This window comes from Planococcus citri, chromosome 4 (genome assembly GCF_950023065.1).
Source record: "Planococcus citri chromosome 4, ihPlaCitr1.1, whole genome shotgun sequence".
In the NCBI taxonomy this organism is placed as follows: Eukaryota; Metazoa; Arthropoda; class Insecta; order Hemiptera; family Pseudococcidae; genus Planococcus; species Planococcus citri.
Genome location: NC_088680.1, coordinates 70701034 through 70725307, shown reverse-complemented (window position 1 = coordinate 70725307; position 24274 = coordinate 70701034). Strand labels below are relative to the sequence as shown.

Genomic DNA, 24274 nt, shown 5'->3' with positions numbered 1-24274 from the left:
ATGAGGTAAATTATACGTTCTTAACCTTACGTAAAAAGAAATTTTGAAAAAATTATCAACTTGAAAAATTTGTACATAACTACCCTGAAAATTTGATATTTTTTTTAAGAGGAGGGGGGTGACTATTTGGGAAAAAAAGAGTTGACGTGACACGAAATTTCATTTTGAGAATGCAAGAAAGTACGAATTCGGCTTCTTGGATTTTGGATTTGCCTATCTATTGCCCACCTGCCTAATTTCGGTTGTAGAATGTAGTTTCGCAGCACTGAGCTTTTATTATTTTGCAATAATATTTTGTTGCGTGAAAACGTCAGCTTTACTTGGCGAAAAGTTCGCTGCGATGTTGACGAAGTGAAGACAGAAGAGGGACGACAGGATGAGAATTGCGTGCTTGTCGCAATCGTCGAAAGAATCGAACCGCCTGTAATATTGTAATCTATAGACTCGAATTGTTCGAGCTTTTACAACTTTTACGCGGTTATGAACGAACATCACATAGCAGTGTTGATATCGAAAGTCGTCCGCGTATTCATCGTTGTGGAGGGGTGGGGTGGGGGGAGTGGAGTGAGGGGGTGTATTTTGACTATAGGATAGACGGAGAAGAGACGCTGCTAATCTGCTTCTTGGTTGGTAGAGGGTGGTTTGCGACGTTCGCGTTGTACCTGCGGATTACGAATAGAATAGCGTAGGATAGGTAAAGTTTTCTCAGCCATTAGGGAGTAAGGGAGCGGCCAAAGAGAAGACCTTGAAAGCTCGAACATTACAACGACGACCTCGCCTGCGCCTGTTTGTTGGTGCTGCTGCTGTTGTGGTGGTGCGGTGTGTGTGTGTGTGTGTGTGTGTGTGTGCTGTGAAATGCGATGGTATTATTTTAAGAAGCGATTATAGTTGCGCATTGTTGACTACACATACTCACATACTTACTCGGAGCATTATACGTATGTATATGTATGATGTACGTTGATTTACGTACAATTTGTGGCCTATGTGTGAGCATGTGTGTGTGTGTAGATAGGTAGGTTGGGAGATGGGTAGAGGTAGGATGTGTAATGTATGTAATGTAGGTACAAGTACGAGTCGCGCGATTGAAGTGGACGTCGCGGCGCTGCTCGCCGCCGATCCACCTGCTTGGGAATGGGACGCGACGACGTCGACGTCGACGTCGGTCGTCGATATACGACCAGTACAGTATCTCTATATTAAGCGAAGCGAGCGGCGCGCGAGAAAATGGAGAGACAGAATATACGCGGCAGATAGGTCAGGAAAAAGGTGGAGACCGTTCACCTCCCGATTAGTCACGAATAGCGACGAGTTTTACCGAATCGATCGATTTCAGATACACTGCAAACTGGGTTAAAAGTTCTGGCTTTTTTAGTTCGATGCCGCGTTTTGGCGAGCTTTCGTCGTCGTCATCGTCGTCTCAAATACCCGTCTGTTTATCTGCCTATATCGTATTGTTTTCATTTTGTTCGTCGGCTCTCTTTAATGATTAATTTCATTTTTCTCACCTTTTTCATCGGTGGTGTGTTCGAAACCAGTGCCATTTTACCTCGTTTATTTAGCGGAATTCGCGCAAATCGTGCAGTGATTTTGTGATTGTGCGAGTTATAACCGTACTCAATTACGTATATATCTTATCATTGGTCATCTCACAACGTTTTGCTACCTATGTAAAAACATACCTACCTACCTACCAGAAAGAGACGAATGAATGTGTCGTGTTTACTTTGCTCAATATCTACGAATACCAGCAAAAGTCGTCGAATCGTATTCACGTTATATTCTGTGATATCGTAGCGAATCAATATTACGAGATCGTATTGATGTTTGTGAAAAGAAAGAGAAAAAAATTTTGATATTTTTACCTCTTTTCGTGGGAGTAATATCGTATTTTTAAGAGTGTAATTTGCGACCGAGTTGGTTTGTGTGTTCTCGTACTTCCTTTTTATTTGTTATTATCAATTTGTTGTTGTTGTTTTTTTTTATCGTATTCCATGTTTGTGTATGTATACTTAACGTGCAACTTTATTACGAATAGTTTCTTTTGATATACTCCTTGTGCCCCCCCCCCTCGCGATAATTTTCCAATTTTTAATCGTTAGAATTTTTGGTATTTTTTTTTTTTTTTTTCTAGATTTTGTCAGTTTATTTTATTTTTGGTTATATTTTGTGTTCTTTTAGCGAAATCGAAAACAAAAACGAGATATATTCGTTGTGTCAGTTAGACAACTCATGCACTCCGCTCACGCCAGTCGATTCGCCGCCTCGTAGCCTTACCGCCGCCACAGCCGCCGCCGACACAACATCTACCTCTACCACTACAGCCGCAGCCTCATCATCTGCAGCCGCAGCCGCAGCCGAAACATATCTGTACGAAAATTCGCCTCAACGTCTGATCGAGAAATTACGCATCAATCCGTCGCCGTCGCCATCTCCTTACAGCAGCAGCAGCAACAACAAAATCACGGTGAACGCCACCAAAAACCGATATTCTACCGTTGCCCCAGCCACCAATACCCAACAACAACAACGTACCGCTGCTGCCAGTACCGGCGCTATCAAAAACAAGAAACAATCTTCCGGCTGCGTTGTTAAACAGCAGCAGCAACAACAACAACGTAAAGTCGATGCCGAACCATTGACCAGCAGCGTACCTTTGGGCATCGAAGAACTGTTGCTGGCCAGTAGTAGCAGTAGCAGCGGAAGCAGCTGTAGCGATTCCGATACGTCAGCGTCGCCTCCGTGTGCAACTTTGGACGAATACTGGTTGATGAACGAAGATCGTAGAAAGGATTCGGTATCGTTTTATGGTCTTTCGTCGTCCGGCAGCAGCATCAGCAGCGAGAACGACCATTTGTCGTCGTCGCCTCCTTCGTCTTCTGAGGCCGAACAGTCGATTAAAATCGAAAATATTCAATCTAATGAGTCTTCTGCCGCCCCATCATCGCCGTCCGATGATAGCAGCGTCGTCGTCGTGAAGGTATCCGATATACCCAAACCGGCAACCGTTAATGTTTTTGTACCGTTTACCGAGGAAATGAACAAAGGATTTTTGGGATTGGATGATACTGGACTTACGAGTGAGTACCTTTTTTTGTTTTTTGGATTTGGGTTTATTTCTGTTGTGTTTGATGGAATGGTGAAAACCTACATATAAATGTAAGAGTCACCATACCATCTGAAGCTGATGACCTCGCTCTACCTCCAGTTCAATCTTTGCCGTGAGAAGAAATTACCACTGTAATTCGTGTCCCTCCAAGTACTGATTCATTATTTGAACTGGAAGGACTTGCTTTCCGAAATCAAAGGCGAATGAAGGAGAAGAGAAATGTCATGGGATGTTTCATTTTTGGGCCATCCAGTCTCAATTCGTGATGCTGAGGCTTTCGATTGCAATTCTCATTTTTGGGCTCATGTCATCGAAACCGGTTTTTGCCATCCCTCCACCACTCTCCTAAGAATCACTGGGTGAATCGCAATTGAAAAACCGAACCTCCTGGATAGGAGTAATCGAATGAATGGTGTAATTTGAAATTGACTAGGGAGGCGTCCTAACCTGACGTAGCTAAATCGAAAGAATATTCAAAAATACTCGTACATCATCAGTTGAAGTGACTTTTTCGAAATAAAATTCGTATAGTTGAAAGTCCAAACTTGATTTTTCTTGTTCAGAAAGGTACTTTTGGAGTGTTGAACCCTCCCCTCTCTATCATTACCCTTCTTTATTGTGTTGCAAATATTCGCTTACATTTATTAATTATTCTCTAGATTGGCGAAATTGATTTTTCTGTATGCAAGATAGAAGGAGAGGGTAAAAGAGCTCAAAAATTGAAAATTTTTTGAAAAAAGTTTTTTGGGTGTTTTTTTTTTAATGGCAATTTTTTTATGAACCTGAAATTTTTTAAATAAAAAGTATTTGAGAATTCAAAATTGAAAAAATAAAAAGTATTCGAGAATTGAGTTTTTTTTGAAAATGCAATTTTCCAAAAATTTTGATTATTGCGTTCAACTAGCAGAAAATTTTGAAACCGTATCATTTTGGGCAAAAACAGGATTTTTGGGAAATTTTGGCAAGCACTGGACTTTTTTGACAGTTATGGAAAAAATTGTCTTTTTTCAAGAATTTTACCAAAAATGGGCACTTTTTGACAATTTTGACAAGAAAATTAAATTTTTTGACAATGTTGGACAGAAACAGGATTTGTTTGAAAAATTTTGGTGAGCACTAGACTGTCTCACAGTTTTGTCAAAAATTACCTCTTTTCCACAGTTTTACCAAAAATGGCCACTTTTTGAAAATTTTACCAAAAATGGACACTTTTTGGCAATTTTGACAAAAAAATTAAATTTTTTGACAATTTTGGGCAGAAACAGGATTTGTTTGAGAAATTTTGGTGAGCACTAGACTGTCTCACAGTTTTGTCAAAAATTACCTCTTTTTCACAGTTTTACCAAAAATGGACACTTTTTGATAATTTTGACAAAAAATAGGACATTTTTGACAATTTTGGGCAAAAACAGGATTTTTTGGGAAATTTTGGCAAGCACTGGACTTTTTAGACAGTTTTGACAAAAATTGACTTTTTTTGAGAAGTTTACCAAAAATGGACACTTTTGACAATTTTGATTGAGAAATTTTGGTGAGCTACTAGACTGTCTCACAGTTTCGTCAAAAATTACCTCTTTTCCACAGTTTTGCCAAAAATGGCCACTTTTTGATAATTTTGACAAGAAATAGGAATTTTTTGGTAAATTTTGGCAAGAACTGGACTTTTTTGACAGTTTTGACAAAAATCGACTTTTTTGACAGTTTTGACAAAAATTGACTTTTTTTGAGAATTTCACCAAAAATGGACTCTTTTGACAATTTTGACAAGAAAATTAAATTTTTTGACAATGTTGGACAGAAACAGGATTTGTTTGAGAAATTTTGGTAAGCACTAGACTGTCACACAGTTTTGTCAAAAATTACCTCTTTTCCACAGTTTTGCCAAAAATGGCCACTTTTTGATAATTTTGACAAGAAATAGGAATTTTTTGGTAAATTTTGGCAAGAACTGGACTTTTTTGACAGTTTTGACAAAAATTGACTTTTTTTGAGAATTTCACCAAAAATGGACTCTTTTGACAATTTTGACAAGAAAATTAAATTTTTTGACAATGTTGGACAGAAACAGGATTTGTTTGAGAAATTTTGGTAAGCACTAGACTGTCACACAGTTTTGTCAAAAATTACCTCTTTTCCACAGTTTTACCAAAAATGACCACTTTTTGATAATTTTGACACGAAATGGGAATTTTTTGAGAAATTTTGGTAATAAGCACTGGGCTGTCAAAAATTGTCTATTTTCAACAATTTTACCAAAAAAGGCCACTTTTTGACAATTTTGACAAGAAATAAGGTACCTAAGTACTTACCTAGGAATTTTTTGACAATTTTGGTAAAAACATGATTTTTTGGAGAAATCTTGGAAACCACTAGACGGTCTCACAGTTTTTGCAAAAATTACTTATTTTCGATAATTTTGCCAAAAATGGACACATTTGACAATTTTGAGAAAAAATATGCATTTTTTGGGAATTTTGGACAAAAACAGGGTTTCTTGAGAAATTTCGGTAAGCACTGGACTGTCTGGCAGTTTTGGCAAAAATTGCCTCCTTTCAACAATTTTACCAAAAATGGCCACTTTTTGACAATTTTGACAAGAAATAGGCATTTTTTGGAAATTTTGCACAAAAATGGTCATTTTTTGATAATTTACTTGGGAAAATTTGGCAAAAAAAAAATCAGAACTTCATAGGAGAGTGGATCGAGAATTAGAGTGCTCTCAAAAAAGAAGTGAGAAGAAAAGACCTGATTATAGATGAAGAAATACAAAATTTCAGCTGTCTAGATCAATTAAGTGTAATTTGCACTTTTTTTTTCTTTTTTTGACCCAAATTAAAACATGCACTTTTGGCTCCTGAAATTTTAACTGGTAAATGGTGATATATTTTTGCAGCTCGCTCTTTTGGTTCAAAATTTTTTTGCCAGTTGGAATACTTCACTTGTGGGCACAAGACGAGGTGCCATGACAATTGAATGGTCTAAGACACAAGAGAAATATCGATAAAATGGCCCTCGAAAGTGTGAAGTTGAAGAGTTTTCAAGTGTGTTGTACTCGTACGTTTGATCGTAATTATTGTCGACCTGGCCACGTATGCAAGGCTACGCATGCATCCATGGTTCGTGTTCGAGGGTTTGAATTTTTTACGTCGATACTTTCGCCAATATAACCCCGTCTCTGCCCACTGTGAAGATTGTGCCGGTGCCGGCATTTTGTTTGCGACACAATACTGGATATTATTATCATCCCGCGATCGGAATAAGCAAAGTAATTATCGCATAACCGATCGTTCCAGCCTCCAGACGTATTAATTAATCGCGAATAAGGACATTAATAAAAAAAAGAAAGAAAGAAAGAAGAGGATTTTTTATAATACATATACACGTGTACCTACCTACTCGTCGTTGAAATTTCCTCCTCTTTAGTTCGATTCCCCCCCTGATCCCCTTTCACTCCGGTTGGGCTCACCTTTTGTTTTTTAAAGCACAATACACAGACGACAGCGAGTGGCAGAACTGTGATTTTGAATCCATCGAGCGTTATATGTATCAACCGTTTTTCCAGTTCAGCGAGAAATTAATTACACGTGTGATTGGAAAGGACGCGAATTCTTGGAAATTTTTTACTTAATCGAGTTTTTTTTCACTCGTAGACGCTAGAAGGTTTTTATTGGCGGTTTTTTTCCTCTCGCCCTCTCACTCTGGCACGATTTTCTCGAAAGAAAAGGTATAACGTAGCTGCGTTAACGCAATTACTTTGGTGTACCTATACGTACCTACCTGCTCAGGTGTAATAAGAGTTGGGACCGAATCGGACGTCAAGTTACGCAGCTTGTTTGCGAACCAATAGAAAAACGCGAGTAATTAAGTGCTTGTTTGGTGTGTCTGTGTGTTGTAAGCTGTAAAAAAAAAGCGTCGATTAGATGAAATTTTTTCTTTCAAATACTCGAGAATTCGTACATATACTTGAAGACTATTGTGTGTAGGGTATACTACGTAACGTCGTCGTATAACTTAACGTACACTTGACAGATTATTAGAACGCCTTATAACCGAGATACTATAATCGAGTTGTTTGGTTCATATTTTTTTTTCGTCATGTTGGTTTTTTGATAAGAATATATTATTACTCGTATGGTATTTTTTCGAGGTTGACGTGAGATTGAGAATTGGCTCGTAATTTGGAACTGTTTTTTTTAGTTTGGTTATGTCTTCGATGGTATTGCTCGAATGCTTACCTACTCAAACCTCCGAATCATTCAGAAGTAATCGCCAAATACTCCAAATGTGCTGCTTTCTTCCAATGTATGAGGTTCTTGGTCTCTCTAACTGTCACTTTTTCAGATGACACGTGCCTAGTATATTATCATCACACAGTCGGTGAAGGAACAGAATGATAAGGAATGAGGATTAATAATGAAGTCACGGTGTGATCTATAGGGGATAAAAATCTCTCCCGATGTTGGAACCGTTAATCGACTATCTCGATCTTATCTCATATTCATAAAACGTACACCTAGTCATCAAAAAGAAGCAAACTGTTGCGCTAGTGTTGATTACACTTTAACCGAGATGACTAATTAATTTCCGCGTGAATGCATCTTTTTTTTTTTTTTAAAAAAAAGTGTTTGAGAGTAATTTTCAATTTTCACGAGATCACATAGTTGGTGTGTTTTTTTAGGAAATCGACTCGAAAAAATTGAATGAATGAAAAAAATGAGAGCTACCATCGTCGTTGGTATTCTACATACTGGTAATATGTATGTATGTATGTGTACCACGTACCTAAAATATTGCGTAATAAATAGAGAGGTACAGCGGTTGGAATGTACTAGAAATGAAATGATGGATGATATTAGGTATCCCTTCGTAGTCAGCTGAACCTCGAACTTCGATAATGTACCTTAGAATTTGTGATAGATAACCTATTGCGATAATTATTATTAATTGTATGTCTTTATAATCGAGTATGAACCGAGCTATGCTATATGTATAGGCTTCAATGCTCTTCCCTGGTGAATGCTAAGTGTATTATCAAATCTCACATCTGGTCTGAAAGATAAAAACTTTCATCATATTTATTTTTATATAATAAAATCGTAGTATTTGGTATTATTCTGCGTTGAAAGCTTGTACCTACATTATGTTATATTGAGGGGCATCGTGTGTACTGATCGAGACGATGGTCAAAAGGTACTCAAGGGGAGGGCAAAATCAAAGTTTTAAGCTTGAATACTTTTTTGCAAGAATTTTCCAAAATATCACTTTTATGTATGTGCAAAAATTTCCAAAAATCTTACTTTCTTGCGAAAATTTTTCAAAAATCTTGCTTTCTTGCCAAAATTACCAAAAATCCTGCATTATGGCAAAATTTCTATTATTTTCAATTTTTTTTCAAAATTGCCAAAAATTTTACTTTTTTGGAAATAAATTGTCAAAAAATTATTTTTTTGCAGTGATTTTAATAATTTTGTTTTTTTGTCAGGATTGCAAAAAATCTTGCTTATTGCCAAAATTGCAAAAAGTCTTACTTTTTTGCAAAACTTTCCAAAAATTATCTTTTTGCAAAAATTTTCAAAAATTTTCAAAAATTCTGTTTTTTGTCAGAAAATTGCAAAATAATCTTACATTTTGCCAAAATTGCAAAAATCTTACTTTCATGACAAAATTTTTCAAAAATCTTGCTTTCTTGCCAAAATTACCAAAAATCCTGCTTTTATGGCAAAATTTCTATTAATTTTAATTTTTTCCAAAATTGCCAAAAATTTTGCTTTTTTACTAAAATTGCCAAAAATTTTACTTTTTTAAATTAAAATTGCCAAAAATGTTACTTTTTTGGAAATGAATTGTCAAAAAATTATTTTTTGCAGTGATTTTAAGAATTTTGTTTTTTTTTTGTCAGGATTGCAAAAAATCTTGCTTATTGCCAAAATTTCAAAAAAAATCTTACTTTTTTGCAAAACTTTCCAAAAATTATGTTTTTGCAAAAATTTTCAAAAATTCTGTTTTTTGTTGAAAAATTACAAAATAATCTTACATTTTCCCAAAATTGCAAAAATCTTACTTTCATGACAAAATTTCCAAAAATCTTGCTCTCTTGCTGAAATTTACAAAAATTTGGTTTTCTTTTTGTTCAAAATAAAAGTGTCAAACAAACATGCTTGTTTGCACAAAATTTCCATAAATTTTACTTTTTTGCAAAAATTGCCAAAAAATTATTTTTTTACAAAAATTATTCAAAAAGTCATTTTTTTGCAACAATTTTTAAAAACTTTGTTTTATTTTTTACCAGCATTAAGTGAAATTTTTGAGATGTAATGTGGGACAAATGACGCTGCATTTTCACTTATCCATCGTCGTTTGAATTTTGGACGTATGTGCTCGTCTTGGGTATGAATAAGCTTCGTAATTATACAGGAGAAATTCATCGATTCATCGCGAACACGCGCTGGGATTAGTAATTAAACTTTGTAAATGCATTGTTCATTCGATTATCGTGATAAGAAAAGTACTCGAGCTTGGCACTTTGGAGTTATAATTTTCGTAAGTGTGCTTGGAAATAGTCGATGATGAAATGCTGGGCTTTCTACTAAATCACGAACCGTCATATTGTGTTTTCGGATCCAATGTACTGAATTTGAGTATTGAACTCCTTAAAGCAGTCTTCGTTTTGGTGAAATTGAAGTAGTACGAGTATATAACCAGATTCCGTTGATTTTTCTCTCAGAGATGCTGAAAACAAACGAAATGAAAATACTTCGTTATACTAGGCTATATGGAATAAATATAGTGTGTAATTCAAAATGGCGGATTGTGAAGATGGCTAGCGCGAAATATTCGTACAAGAGGAGGAAAAGAGATGCGAATGTGATTAAGAGACGAGGTTATGACATATACGAGTAATAATAATGACTGAATGTTATTATTATTAATACGCTGTAGGCTTACGAAATTGTCATTTTGTGTTCACACGACGACGATACTAAACAGTCGCCACGCGTACTAAAATTTTATTACCGTATAGTCTTTTTATCGGCGTCTTTCCTTGTACATATATACGAAGAGTCCTACGAGATGTGATCAGTAGACGTTGTCTAGGTTATTATTTTTTCTCCACGAATATCTGATCTACAGAAAACAAATAGTTGACAAAGTCCTACAAAAGTGATTGTTTTACTCGAGCAAATGCAGTTCAAAAATCAAAAAATCGACGTAATTTTTTAGCAGCTCATTGAAAATAATATTTGTTATTTTTTTGAAAATTACTAGAAATTTGGTAATTTTTTGGTAAATTACTGGTAATTTGACAATTTTAGGCGAATTACCTGTAACTTTGGCAAATCAATCTATTGCTACGTCAATCTTCCAAAAATGACTTTCTGACATTTTGTCGAAATTTTGAAAACAAAAAAAATCTTGTGAAATTCCATCATCAATAACTTTTTATTATAAAATTTAGAGCCAAAAACATTCCCACGATTGAAAACATTCCTTGCGGAGGAGGTTTTACCCCCCCCCCCCCTCCCACACACACACGTTTTATTACAGCTATTCGGAAATAGGGGTAGGTATTGGAAGCCTGCGTCGATCGATGTCGCTACAGATGTACATAAATACATAGCTGCTGCATGTTTGTTACAAGTACTCGAGGGAAACGTCGAATCGTTCCATTTCAATTATTTCAATTTCTTTATTTCCTTTACTCGTCGTCGCTCGTCGTGTTGCGGAATCGGAAGAAGGAAAAAAAAGAAGCATAAAACACGACCGAACGACGTCGACAGAAATCGAAAGCGTGTAGATTTTCTCGATGTTATAGAAACAAGGAGAGAGAAAGAAAAAAAAAAGCTAAACATTGGCCAAAGAAGGAAAGAAATTGACCGATACGGTTATAGTTATTGCGAAAACAATGGAAAAGAAAATAACGACGATGAAATGGAAGGTAAATAGAGACTAAATTTTGCTGATTAGGCGTAAATTTGCTTTTTCGTACTTCGAAACACTGGTCGGCTTGAATTACAAGTCTGTAGCGTAGGAAGAAGTCCGTTACTTTTAAAATTATACGCCTTTATTATTAGTCCGGCATATGAGAATAGGAGTAATAGCACCCCCTCCCCCCGCCGATCCTCCGGGACAACTTTTTTCTTGAAAGGGGACATCCTAAGGAACATTTTAAAGCAAACTTGCCCCAAAAAAAGTTGGCCTTACTTACAAAATGGCGGCCATGATTGACAGGTCAGCCGAAATCGCAGATTTTGCGTTTCAACGTAGGACTTGCACGAACTTTTTCAAACTTTTACAAAGTTAGATCGAAAGATCTTGCAAAACTTTATCACCTGTCAAAATTTCAAGTGCTAAAGTGCGTTTTTCGATTTTTGGTGAATTTTTGAAAATCCCATTTAGGCCAAAAATGAGGGAAAAAATCAAAATTTTACCAAATTGACCAAGAAAGCTGAAATTTGGGGTATACCCTATTTTCGACACGCCAAATCGGTTTCAACCCGTTTTGAGCAGTTCTGGAGCCTCCAGCAGATTTTTGAATCTCGAAATTCCTAAAAATTCCATCAAATTGGAGTTGTAAGCTAAAATTTATTCCAAAAACTAATTTCAATACGCTACGAAGTACTGCAGGTGAATTTCAAGTTGTTTTGGATCCTCCAGCGACTTTTTGAAAATTCCTGAAGACTCCAGCAGATTTTTGAAACTTTAAATTTTCACAAAATTTCATCAAATGGGGATGGAAAGCTGAAATTTACTCTACACTCCAATTTTAACACCCTCTGAAAACGACTTCTGGTGGATTTCAAGTCATTTTAGAGCCTCCAACGACATTTTTGAAAATTACTGGAGCCTCCAGTAGATTTTTGAATCTTGAAATTTCCTCAAAATTTCATCAAACCAAGATGGAGAGTCGAAATTCATTCTGCAAACCAATTTTAATACGCTACTGAAGCCGAAAAAATTTCCCCCACTTCACCCCCCCCCTTGCCCACAATGCCAAAGAACGTTTTTTTCGGGAGAAAATTCAATGAGTTTTGCAATGAACAAAAACTGGATCGAATTCGCCCAAAATGTATATACAGAGCCCTAACAGGAAATATGAGTATAGCCAATCGAATCTTTTCCAAGTTTAACATTTTCTTTTGTCAATATCTCTCCCCCCCCCCTCATCCGAGAGTCTATAAAATGCTGAAAAAAATTCACGTGGCTAGACTCATAATCTCCTGTAGGACAATAGGTACATTTTGGGGAAATTCAATTTTTTTTCAAAACTCGTTGAGAAGTATGATTTTCCCCGAAAAATACGTTTTTCGCCTTTGTAGGTGAGGGAGTGGGACATGGGAAAATTTTTTGGCCCCAAAATGTTTTTTAAGGGTAGCTAACAATGTTTCATAAAAATTTCAAAAATCCGAGGACTAGGGCATTTCACCTATCTTACCCTAGAGTAGATACCACTTTGAATTTTTCTTTTTTATGAGAAATAAGCCAAATTCGAATTTTTAAAAATTCGCCAAAAATCGAAAAATGAATTTCAGCGACTGAATGTTTTTCGGAGTCGTCTTTTGATTCATTCACGTTTGTTTGGTTTATAAATTTTTGTGCCGATCTCGATGCTTATTTTCTCATTAGGTAAACATTCGATTTTCGACCCACGCAATATGTTGAAAAAGCTGCCAGGAAAATTGACAGCCGACGACGTTCGATCAATTGAGAAAACTGTAGAAACGTTTACTCTGCTAGTTTTCCTTTTTTTCTCTGCTTGTAGAAGCTTTCTTTCATTTTTCGCGAGACAAACGAGGAAAGAAGTAAATAAATACGAAAAATAAAAAAATACAGCCAACGCGACCGTGAATTTCGTTATGTTCTTGTCACAGTAGTACGCATTCCTTTTTCAACCCCGCCAATGTACGTTTTAGAATGATTTTGAAACTGAAATAATTTTTTGGCATTCTTCTCTACCTGTGCAGCAGCAACGGCGGTGGCGCGGCCATGTCTCGTACAGTCAATCAGAAGGATTTTTCCGCATTCGCGAATTTTTCTCATCCTCTCTTTTCCCTCGCTCTCTCGACGATGCCCGCATCTTCGACGCGGCGGTTTCGAGACGATATGACCAACAGTGACACTCCGCTGATGAATGCTGTAAGATTACTATACGACTATAAGACGGTGTAGCTGTTTTTCACCGCAGATCGCGAGTAAATCGCGAACACGACTTGGCAACGTTTAATTATCTGAAAATAGATCGTCCCCTTCGTCTGATGCCGCCGATGCTTCCTCAGACCTCAGTGTGGTGATCTAACTCCAACTCGGTGATGTTATTATGTTGTCTATGCTCATTTTTGCTCAATACGAGAAGAGGATGTGATGATGATGATGATGGCGATCGGTGTGTGTTTATGGAATTGGACATGGACAGCTCGAGAAGAGTTGAGATGATGAGATAGTCAGCTCAGCATCCAACCATCCATGCTCTATGGTGATCTTTGGTTTTGGCAAACTAGAGGAGAGATGTTGACGTCGCGTCGTTGCCCTTCACTTTTCTCTATAGCTTATCACCGGCGTGCAAAGTTGCGAATTGCACCACCTCGTTGTTTTTCTGCTCGCTAGATCTGCGTACTACGAGTATTCGTCGAATGATACGCGTAGCAGCGCGCCGTATTAATGAAAATATTCTCGAAGGCTACTACTTCACTACTAACCGAGTACTTCCTAATTAGCCGTCGGCGAATCCGTCATCCGCGTCTTCTGCCTCTCCGTTTCTCTGTTTCTCTCTACAATACGGACACATTTACATACATCGTGTAACTTCTCCCTCCGATCGTCTCTTCTCAATTTTCATGTATGATATCTACGTATACGTACAAGTACTTTACACATCACATACGTTGCACGAGTATTCTCTTATATACGCCTTATTCTGGTATGTACGAGTAGAATATTGTTGATGTACTCGTATGTATATTGTTTGTAGCACATGTCGCGAGCATTATGTAAGAGAGTATCTCCTCATACCGCACCCCGCCCCCCTCATCCTCTTCATTTGTTCGTCGCGAAAACATTCCTCGACGACGACAATTTATTAAATTGTTAACAACTCGTACTTGTGCCATCGCATCAATTATGGAATTATAACTAACCATATCGAAGCGGAGACAATACAAACCCATTTATTGTATACTGAAAAGTAACCATTAGCTCTACGTTTCGAAGTAAAACTTGCGTTTTGTGTTTAGATCTGCGATATCGATAGTTGGATGGCACTCGATGAATTTCGCGTCTATATTGATTGGTTTGCCATATTTTAATGTCATTTCTTGTTTGGGTAGTTCTACATAAAGTTGGAAATTTTATAGTTCGTCCTGTCACCAGAAACCAAGTAGAACTCGGTAAAACGTTTCAAAAACTGCATGAAAAAATGTTCGAAAATTTATTTAAACAATATAAGAGCACTAAAATTACCGAAAATTATCAAAAAGTTGCGAAAATTCTGCGATATTTGGTGGAAATTGCAGAAAAATTGTTGAAAACAAGCGAAGAAGATTTTACATTGAAATCTGTAATAAAACAATAATCTAAAAATTTTGGCAAAATTGGGCAAACTTGGAGGGAAATTGAATGAATTTTTGGTCTTTTCCAGTGGTTGCCATGTTATGCCATTTTCTCACGTGTTTCATGCAACTTTCGCTCAATTCTTTGCAATATCATTGAAATTTCATCAATTTTTTTGAAAAATTCTTGTACGTAACTATTTTTAAGATTTTCATGTTTTTTTTTTTCAATTTTGCAAAATTTTATTGTGCCAATACTTGATATTCAATTCTCCCAGATTTCTTGTAATTTTTGTTGATTATTTGAAATATTTTGCTTAGATTTTATGAGATGGTATTTCAAAATTTTTTATGGCATTTTTTGTGGTTTTTTTCAAATTTTGTTCTGTTTTGGTTGCATTTAATTTTTTTCCGAATTTTTCTTAATTTTTGTTGATTTAGTCATGTTTTGAAAAATGTTTACTAAATTTTAGCCATATTAAATTATTTTTAAAAAAATTTCTAAGCCAATTTCATAAGAAATTAACAAATTTTCTCAAGCAATTGGCCTCCATTATAGGAAACCCATTGAAATGGTGGGAAGAAAAGTATAAAATGTTGGAAATTTTTTTAGAACTGAATATTTGTAATGAATGAAACAATACTTTGCAAGGTAATTGGTACTAGACTGACTATAAATCAGTCGGATAATTGTAAGAAAGCCACACTTACCAAATTCGTACAAGGTTACTAACAATGCATCTATTTTCTTCTTATCAATGTCGAGTGAAAGAAAAAAAAATGGGAGATAAGCTCCGATACGATTTATTGCATCCCTTGTTCCCTCTCTTCATTTTACATCATCCACCGTAATCGTATTTTGCTCAAGATTTTCTCACATATTTACTGTAGTGTAGACCCAATTAGGTTACGTAGATTTCTCATTCCCAATGATTGATTGTTTTTTTTGGTCACTTAAGCGTCAAAAAATCACTCATCTCGAGTGTCCTTTTTTTGTTGAAATTATCCATCTCCCAATTTTGGAAAAGATGATTTAAATTGTCCCTTCAACGAATGAATATTTTCAAGAGGTTTTTTGTGATTCGTAATATTTTTCAAATTATCAGGAAAAGTTTTCTGAATTAAAGCGATTATGTAAGAAGCTAGGAACGATAATCACCCCACAGACCACACCGAACACACTCGCAGAATATAATTACAGTGATAGGAGGATTACGAAGAATGGTAGTGAGCTGACGAAAAAATTCCACCGTTTAGAATTCCAAAACGGCGATTCGGATTCGATAAGCGCATCAGCAGATTATAAAAGATTAAAATACAAATTAGGTTAATAGGCGATGTCTGCTGCTTGCGTTTTCTTCTTCTATCATTTTTTAAACATATCGTAATATACATACAGATAGAGCTACTACGTCATTTAACTTGGTAATTTATCGTCACCATCTTTTAATAATTACTCACTCAATTAAAAAAAAACTCTCACGCATTAAGCGTGAGAAGACCGACTTTTTGTAAAATAAATATCTTTTACGAACGAATTGATCCACTTTTATTTAAACAGTGATTCGCGAACGAACTGATTCGTATAAGTGACTTGTTCGTGAATGAATCGATTCGTATAAGTGAATCGTTCGCGAACGAATCGATTCGTATAAGTGACTCGTTCGCGAACGAATCGAATCATACAAGTGAATTGTTCGCGAACGAATTGATTCGTACAAGTGAATCGTTCGCGAACGAATCGATTCGTACAAGTGAATCGTTCGCGAACGAATCGATCCGTACAAGTGAATCGTTCGCGAACGAATCGATTCGTACAAGTGAATCGTTCGCGAACGAATTAATTCATACAAGTGATTCGTTCGCGAACGAATTGATTCATTTACTCAATTTTCAATGAATCATTCGCGAACGAATTGATTCGTATTAGTGACTCATTCGCGAACGAATTTATTCATAAATTAAAGATTCGTTGGCGAATGGTTCTTTCAAAAAATTGATCAATTCGTTCACGAATGATTCACAAAAAATTGAGGGTCGTATACTTAATAGGAATCGAGCAAACCTAGTGAGATTTCAAGTTTCATCGAAATCAGTTCAGCCATTTCCTAGGTAATGAGTTTTGAAAAATTCTGAAAAAAAATTTTGTCGCTCGACAAATTTGAAAGCTTTGAGCTTTTGAAAATTTTGTTTTCGATTACGCGTGAAAGCTACGAACTTTTGGATCATGGTGCAAGTCTGGCATCATGGGAATGGTGGTGGACTTGTGATACTTCAAGTTTCAGAAAAATTGGTTCAGTCGTTACTCAAGGTAATGATTTTTAAGTGAAAAATGTCGAAAAAAAATTTTGTCGCTCGATAAACTTGGAAGCTTTGAACTTTTGAAACACGATGATGGTGACAAATTGTCCGGCTAGTATCCAAGGGCTGACATTTTGAGTTTCATCAAAATCGGTTCAAAGGTTCCTGAGAAATAAATTTTTAAATGAGTTTTTATGTGAAAAATGTCGAAAAAAAATTTTGTCGCTCGATAAACTTGGAAGCTTTGAACTTTTGGAACTTGATGATGATGGCGAAATCTCCGCTAAGTAGTGTAGTTCTGAAATTTCAAATTTGATCAAAATCGATTCGGCCGTTGCTGAGAAATTGAATTTTATGTGTAAATTCACCTCATCACATACGAGTACTTAAATATTTAAGTAAAGACTTGGCACACGAATTCATTTAAAATTGAACTTTTAAAAAAATTATTTCTCAGGAACGGTTGAACCGATTTTGATGAAACTCAAAATGTCAGCCCTTGGATACTAGCCGGACAATTTGTCACCATCATCGTGTTTCAAAAGTTCAAAGCTTCCAAGTTTATCGAGCGACAAAATTTTTTTTCGACATTTTTCACTTAAAAATCATTACCTTGAGTAACGACTGAACCAATTTTTCTGAAACTTGAAGTATCACAAGTCCATCACCATTCCTATGATTTCGCACTTGCACCATGATCCAAAAGTTCGTAGCTTTCTTACGTAATCGAAAACAAAATTGAGCTTTTTCAAATTTTCGGGGGGTGACTTTGCACAAAATTTATTAAAAATTTAATTTCTCAGCAACGGCTGAACCGATTTTGATCAAATTTTAAATGTCACAACTAGGCTACTAGCCGAACATTTTGGCATCATCATCAAGTTCCAAAAGAACGCAGCTTACAAGTTTATCGAGCGACAAAATTTTTTTTCAAAATTTTTCAAAATTCATTACCTAGAAAACGGCTGAACCGATTTTGATGAAACTTGAAATCTAAGTAGGCCTCTACGATCTCTATAATTTCGCATATTCACTTCGATCCAAAAGTTCGTAGCTTTCGAATTAAATCAAAAATTCAAAAAAAAAATTGTATATATATATCTCTATATATATCTATATATATAAACCTTATATAAGGAAACCTGAAATTTTGGGAATGAGCCTATCGTGATCCCAGACCCTCGAAACGCAAAGAAAAGTCACTCCCCGACCCAACTTCCACTATCGCAACAAATACAATACTCCACTTTTCTCCGAAAAGTCGGTAAAAGATAAGTTACACTTACAGTCACATTTCCCATATAAACGTGTGAAATTTTGTGACCATGTAGTGTACATATTATGTTTACGTACCCTACCTAAGTAGTGAGTACCTATTACGTAGCTGCATAAATTAACTTTCTTTCTCGACAGAGTATTGTATCCCTATTCCCTATCCACGCCCTGTACGTACGTTTGTGACTTCCTGCATACACAGTGGTATTGATTCGACGCAAATTGCGGTATTTTCACCCCCTTTCATCCCCTCGTGAATAAGGCCACATCTGTAATGCTACGCGTTATTATTCCTTGTGTGGGAGTGAAATTGAAGGACGTGTTCGTATTTAGTTCGTTAGATCAAAAAACTGCAGGTTTATTTCACGATGTAGTTTAAAAATCGCCCTTGAAACAAGTTTTTTGAATTTTTCAAATTTTCAAAAATCCAAAAATAAACTTTAGCTTTTGGAATTTTGGTTACCATTAGTATAAAGGGTATTCCCGGGTAAAATGGGTGAAATAGTCCAGTCCTGGGATTTTTAAAATTTTGATTAAATGTTGAAGTCAAAAAAATTGACCCCACCTCACCCCCTGGCCTATGATGGGGAAACACTTTTTTCGAGGGGGAAGTCATTCGTCAACGAATTTTGAATACAAAATTTTTGAAATCACTCAATATTTAGATAGAGGAGGCATGAGTCTAGTTTTTGCTCCAAAATTGGGCGAGAGGGTGCCTATGGGTCCAAAATTGGAGTTTAAAGAAGTTGCTTGGTTTTCTATTTTTTTTGGAGACCACGTGCAAAATTGCAGAATTATATCACCGGTGGTATTGCTTTTTTTGGTGGTGTAGTGACACAAAAAACACATTTTTGAATTTTTGAAGGTGACCCACATGGAGGAAAAATTTGAAAAAATCCAATTATACATAGTACCTACTTACCTACTCATGGAGATAAGTATATTTTTGAAAGAAAAAAAATTTGTGTGCTTGAATTAGATTCGGAGATATGATGGTTTAACATTTTCTTTTGTCAATATCTCCCTCCTGGAGGGGGGGGGGCAAAAAATGTTGAAAAAATTCACATGGACAGACTCATGTCTCCTCTATATATTTTTGAGTGGATTCAAAAATTTTTTATTTAAAGCTCGTTGAAGTGTGATTTTTTTGGATAAAAACGTTTTTTCGCCATTTTTTTTCTCTTGTCCAGTCGGCAATACTAAGTACCTAAATTCCCTTCTTGTCCCAATATTTGAGGAACTTCATCCCCTCTTCATCAATTGCCCAGTCCAGTTTGTCTGCGTCAAAGTCACCATATAAACGGCACCTGAAAAGGTGTCTGTCATCTTGTACCTCGCCACACTCCCACAGATCGTCATCAGCCAAGTGCCATCTGTGTAGGTTGGATTTCGAGCGTGTTGTTCCACTTCTAATTCTATTCAGCGTTTTCCAGAGGCTGTACTTCAGTTGGTTGCCTTGGGGCAATGATTCTCTCATAGTATTGCTACTTGATGCTGTGTTCCAGATTTGACAGCGTTCATTCTCAGGAAACTGTGTCTGGATTTTAGTCTGCTCTCTGGTAATTTGTTGTAGCCATGCATAGGGTGTAGGGGGTTGTGTGTTGCTTTAGTTTTTTCTGCTCTGGCAGCCACCTCCCTACGCAATTTCTGCGAGACAATGCAGAGCTTTGAGTGGAGTTGGTCTGAGGCATCCTGTCACCAATCAACAGGCTTCATTCAGGGGCACATCTTTCTACTTTTTAAGCATGTGCTGATTGTCCCCATGCTGGGCAAGCATATTCTGCAACTGAGTAACACAGCGCTAGTGCTGATGTGCGCAGGACCTGTGGTTTAGCTCCCCATCTGCTACCTACCAGCTTTCGGATCAGATTTGAATGGTGCTATTCAAGAAGGTCCTATTGCCAAAAACCTGGTTTTGAGAAAAACACATTTTTATATTTCAGTGTTTTGCTATTTTGGTTTACAATGATATAGCGAGCTCCGGTTTTTTTTGTTGAACAGAAGCATCTTTCCACTGTTCATTTCCTGCGTAGTAATTTTTTTTTCCACAACCAATATTTCCATGGGAGCGCTTTACAAAAGAGACCTTGATGGGACCTTCTTGAAACGACAGGGCCTTCTTGCGGTTATCCACCTAAAAATCGATTTTATTCCTTCTCAAACCTACCAAAAACATGAAATAGTTCAGACAACTTGTTAGGTACGTAATTTACAAGTTTAAAACACCAACTCTTGAGGAAAAAATTAAATTCAGAATCACTCAATTTTTTTCATTTTTACAAAATTCAATTTCCGTCGCACCCCACTCCCCCTCCCCCAAGGGGTCGGGCAAAAAAAAGGACATCGGATTCGAATTCCTCGTTGAAAATGACTACGATATCACTACTTCCAACTCTTGAGTTTTGTTGTAAAACCCCATGCGCGCCTTTTTTTGCCATCCAAGTCACTGTGGTGGGCCAGCCTCACCAACTTCATATGGCTGCTGTTTGTGAAAAACACCACATAGTGCGCTGCGGTTTGCACCATTGTGTGCAGAAAATGTCAGAGATTCAAATTTCATGAACTCCTCAAAAAGGACCTATCGGTCGATAGGACCTTCTTGAATAGCACCATTCATTTGTTGTAGCAGCTACTTTCATTTTGGGTTTTTTCACAGTGTTGCCTGTAGGTGAGTGATCTATCCAGTGTCATTCCTAGATATTTGGGGTGGTCATTGTGATTCAGTGCAGTGTTTCCCCATTGGATGTTGTGCTGTCTCTTGGCTTCACAGTTTTGCAGGTGGAAAGAACAGGTTTCTGTCTTGGATGGATTTGGCTTGAGGTGGTTGGCTTTATAGTATTTGTCGAGTTCTTCTATTGCCTGATTCAGTGTGTCTTCCACCTCTACAAATGTGTCACACTGTGGTGTGAGCACCAAGTTGTCTGCATAAAGGAAGTGACATACAGGTCCTCCAATTGGATTGGTCATTGGTGTAGATATTAAAAAGGATGGGTGACAGGACACTTCCCCAGGGCAAGCCATTCTTTTGCCTTCTCCAAGTGCTATTCTTTCCATTTAAAGTCACATAGAACCTCCAGTCTTTGATTTCTGTAAGTTTGTAGTCCCTGGTCAGTTCATAAACTTGTACCGAAGTAACCGATAACACACTGTGTCAAATGCTGCAGTGAGGTCCACAAACACAGCACCAGTGACCTTGCACTGTTCAAAACCATTCCTCTATGTGCTGTGTTAAACTCAGGACCTGGCCAGTACAAGATTTCCCAGGTCTGAAACCTGCCTGCAGACTGATTAGGTTCTTGTCAAAATGCTCAGCTACTCGATTTAGGACCACTCGCTCAAGTTTCTTATACAGGTAACATAGTAACGATGTAGGGCGGTAACTTTTAGGATCATTTGGGTCTTTGCCTGGCTTCTGGATAGCAATGACATGGGCCTGCCTCCATGATCAGGGTATTTTTGATGTTTCTACACAGGTGTTGTACAATTCCTGGATCTAGGTAACAGTTTTTGGTCCAAAATGCTTTATCTGCTCCACATACATTTTATCAACACCTGCTGCTTTCGATGTTTAGCTGAACATACAGCTGCTATGACTTTGGCGTATGTGAACGAAGACGAAAAGTTTTTCACTTTGTCTGCTTAATTACAAATAATTTGCTTGCTTTTAGCACTACCATTTGTCTTTCCATTTATGAGCAACTGGTGAGCAATCAGGTTTGCTGTTGTCTGAGTGAAACTCCTTGCTTGACTTTTTTCTCCATTCAGTCTTTTGAGCAGATGCCATGCTTTTCGACTGTCCTTGCCAAAGTTGAGATCTTTTTTTCATCATTGTAGACAAGGGAATTTTTTTGCCTTCTACATTTTTTTAAAAGATACCCGACAATGTTTTATCGAAATTTCAAAAATCCGAGGATAATAGGAGCATTTAACCTATTTCACTCGGAAATTCCTTTATGAGGAGGTGCTCTATGAGTAGTGTGTACATTAATTTGTTTACTTATCGAGCAACACTAATTCGCGAAAATTGACACGGTCCGAAAATAAAGAAATACAAAATGTGGAGGATGGGCTTTATGATGTCCGAGTTGTTGAAATATTTTAAGCATAAATTTCGCGCTAGCAAAGTCAATAACAGTAGGCTACGGCTATAAGTAGTGGTAGTTGTAATCTAATTGCTTATACGATACAGAGGAGATGACTGTTAAAGTAACAATTTGGCAAAGTATTCTCGCCAGTGTTGTTAACGTCATATGCTCGTATGTATGTAGCTTGCTGTACGGTGTGTGCCATACTTATTACGTGAAAAGGGCGAGTGGTCGAAATTTGCCGTTTACATACACATAGGCAGGCACATACTCGTACGTATTTATGTACTCGTACTTGAGTCTGCTTTCCTCTCTCTGACCATAGTCTTTACGTATGTGATATGGTTAGAGCTTTGCTTTTTTACCTGTGCGTCAAGTAGGTACTATACATGTGTAGGTAAATACGTTACTTACTCGTACGTTATGCGCCATGAGGTACTCGATAACTGAAATAGATTTTTAAAAGACGCTACGATGACGACAGCAGGCTTTACAGTATACGAATAGTATAGATATTGCCGGCCATCATTGTAGTGTAGCGTAACAACGACGACGTCGACATTTGACGGATAATTTGTAGCTATGTATATGTTCGTGTAGTTGCTTTGTAGCTCATTTGTAGTCTGCTGAGTGAGCTAAAAAAATAAATAAATGAATATCTGGAAGATTTGAACAAAATAGGATCAAGCTTTTGTAGCTTTCTTCCTGTACAAAGATGACAAATTGAACAAGCATCGTCGTATCGACGACGTCGCTGATCAACCTACAGCCTACACTTGTGACCATAATATTATGATGTAAGAGGGTATATAGACTGGACGCGAGTCTAAATAAATTTAAGGTGAGCATGAAAAGCTCAACGACAAAGCCAGTGTAAGCGTGAAGAAACATGACGAGCAGACGTAACTTTTTGTCATTATGGCTTGTGCGACGTACCTTACTATACTACCTACTCGAGTCTACATTTTGAATTTTGAAAAGCTTTTTAATTAATGATACCGACCGTCGATGGTGGCACCAGCAGCCGACACGGCTACTGCACTGAAATTGCTGCTTCTATCGTTGCCATGGTGACTGGAAATTTGAATAGAGAATACAATATTTCCTTCGATGGTGAAATTCCTACGTTCGTTATGCTTTGATGTAATAATGCGATGTAAATATTATATTTTTGAAAAATATTCGCCATCAAACGAAACGAGGGAAATGTTCGAACTGGTAGATGAATTTTTGAACCGGACTGAGCTGAATCAAAAGGGCATAGGAAATCAAATTTGGCCCCAAAAATGGGAAAAATCAAAATTTCATCAAATTCACGTAGAAAGCTAAAATTTGGTGTGTATCTTATTTTCAACCCCCCCCCCCCTTCTTGAATCACTTGGGAACGGTTTTGAACTATTTTGAGCAGTTCTGGATCTCGTGAAAAGTGATAAGATGCATTTTTTAATTTTTGTGATCTTCTGAGAGTTAAATTTGGGCAAAAATTGGAGGGAAAATCAAACTATCATCCAAATCAACAGCTATAGAAAGCTTTTTTTCGAAGATCTGAAAATCCATATTTAGGGCTTCTCAAAATACTCATTCATCGTATGTAGAAATTGAATATGTACTTCTTGATGAAAATTGGTGTCATTTTTCTCTTGGAGTGTTTTCTGTGTTTTTTTGGGGTAGGGGGGGGGGGGGGAGATATGCGGGTTAACAATTAATGATTGACAAATTTAATTTGAAAATTTTTCTAACCAACCTACACACACTCTGTTCGTAATATTTAAGTCCAAGTTGACTTTTTGAAAAAATGCACCTGCACGTGTGAGAGCCATTATTAGTTCGTGTACCGCATCCGTGATCATTTACGGCAGTGCACGGTCAAAGGAAGACGCCTTTCGCCTTCGCGATCTTGAAATACTCTAAATATACTCGCTACTATTTTATTTTTTTTTTTTTTTGCTCATTATAAATCA

The 24274-nt window shown here is 36.9% G+C and overlaps 1 protein-coding gene across 5 annotated transcripts in view; it reads left to right on the top strand.

Moving 5' to 3' along the window:
• LOC135842270 (hypoxia-inducible factor 1-alpha-like) overlaps positions 1-24274 on the top strand; it is a 132163-nt gene that overhangs the window by 57403 nt on the left and 50486 nt on the right. For all 5 annotated transcript variants that reach the window (XM_065359644.1, XM_065359647.1, XM_065359646.1 and 2 more), the window contains one exon: positions 2182-3080. In XM_065359644.1, coding sequence (XP_065215716.1) covers positions 2182-3080 — 899 coding nt within the window. The remainder of the gene's footprint in view (positions 1-2181; positions 3081-24274) is intronic.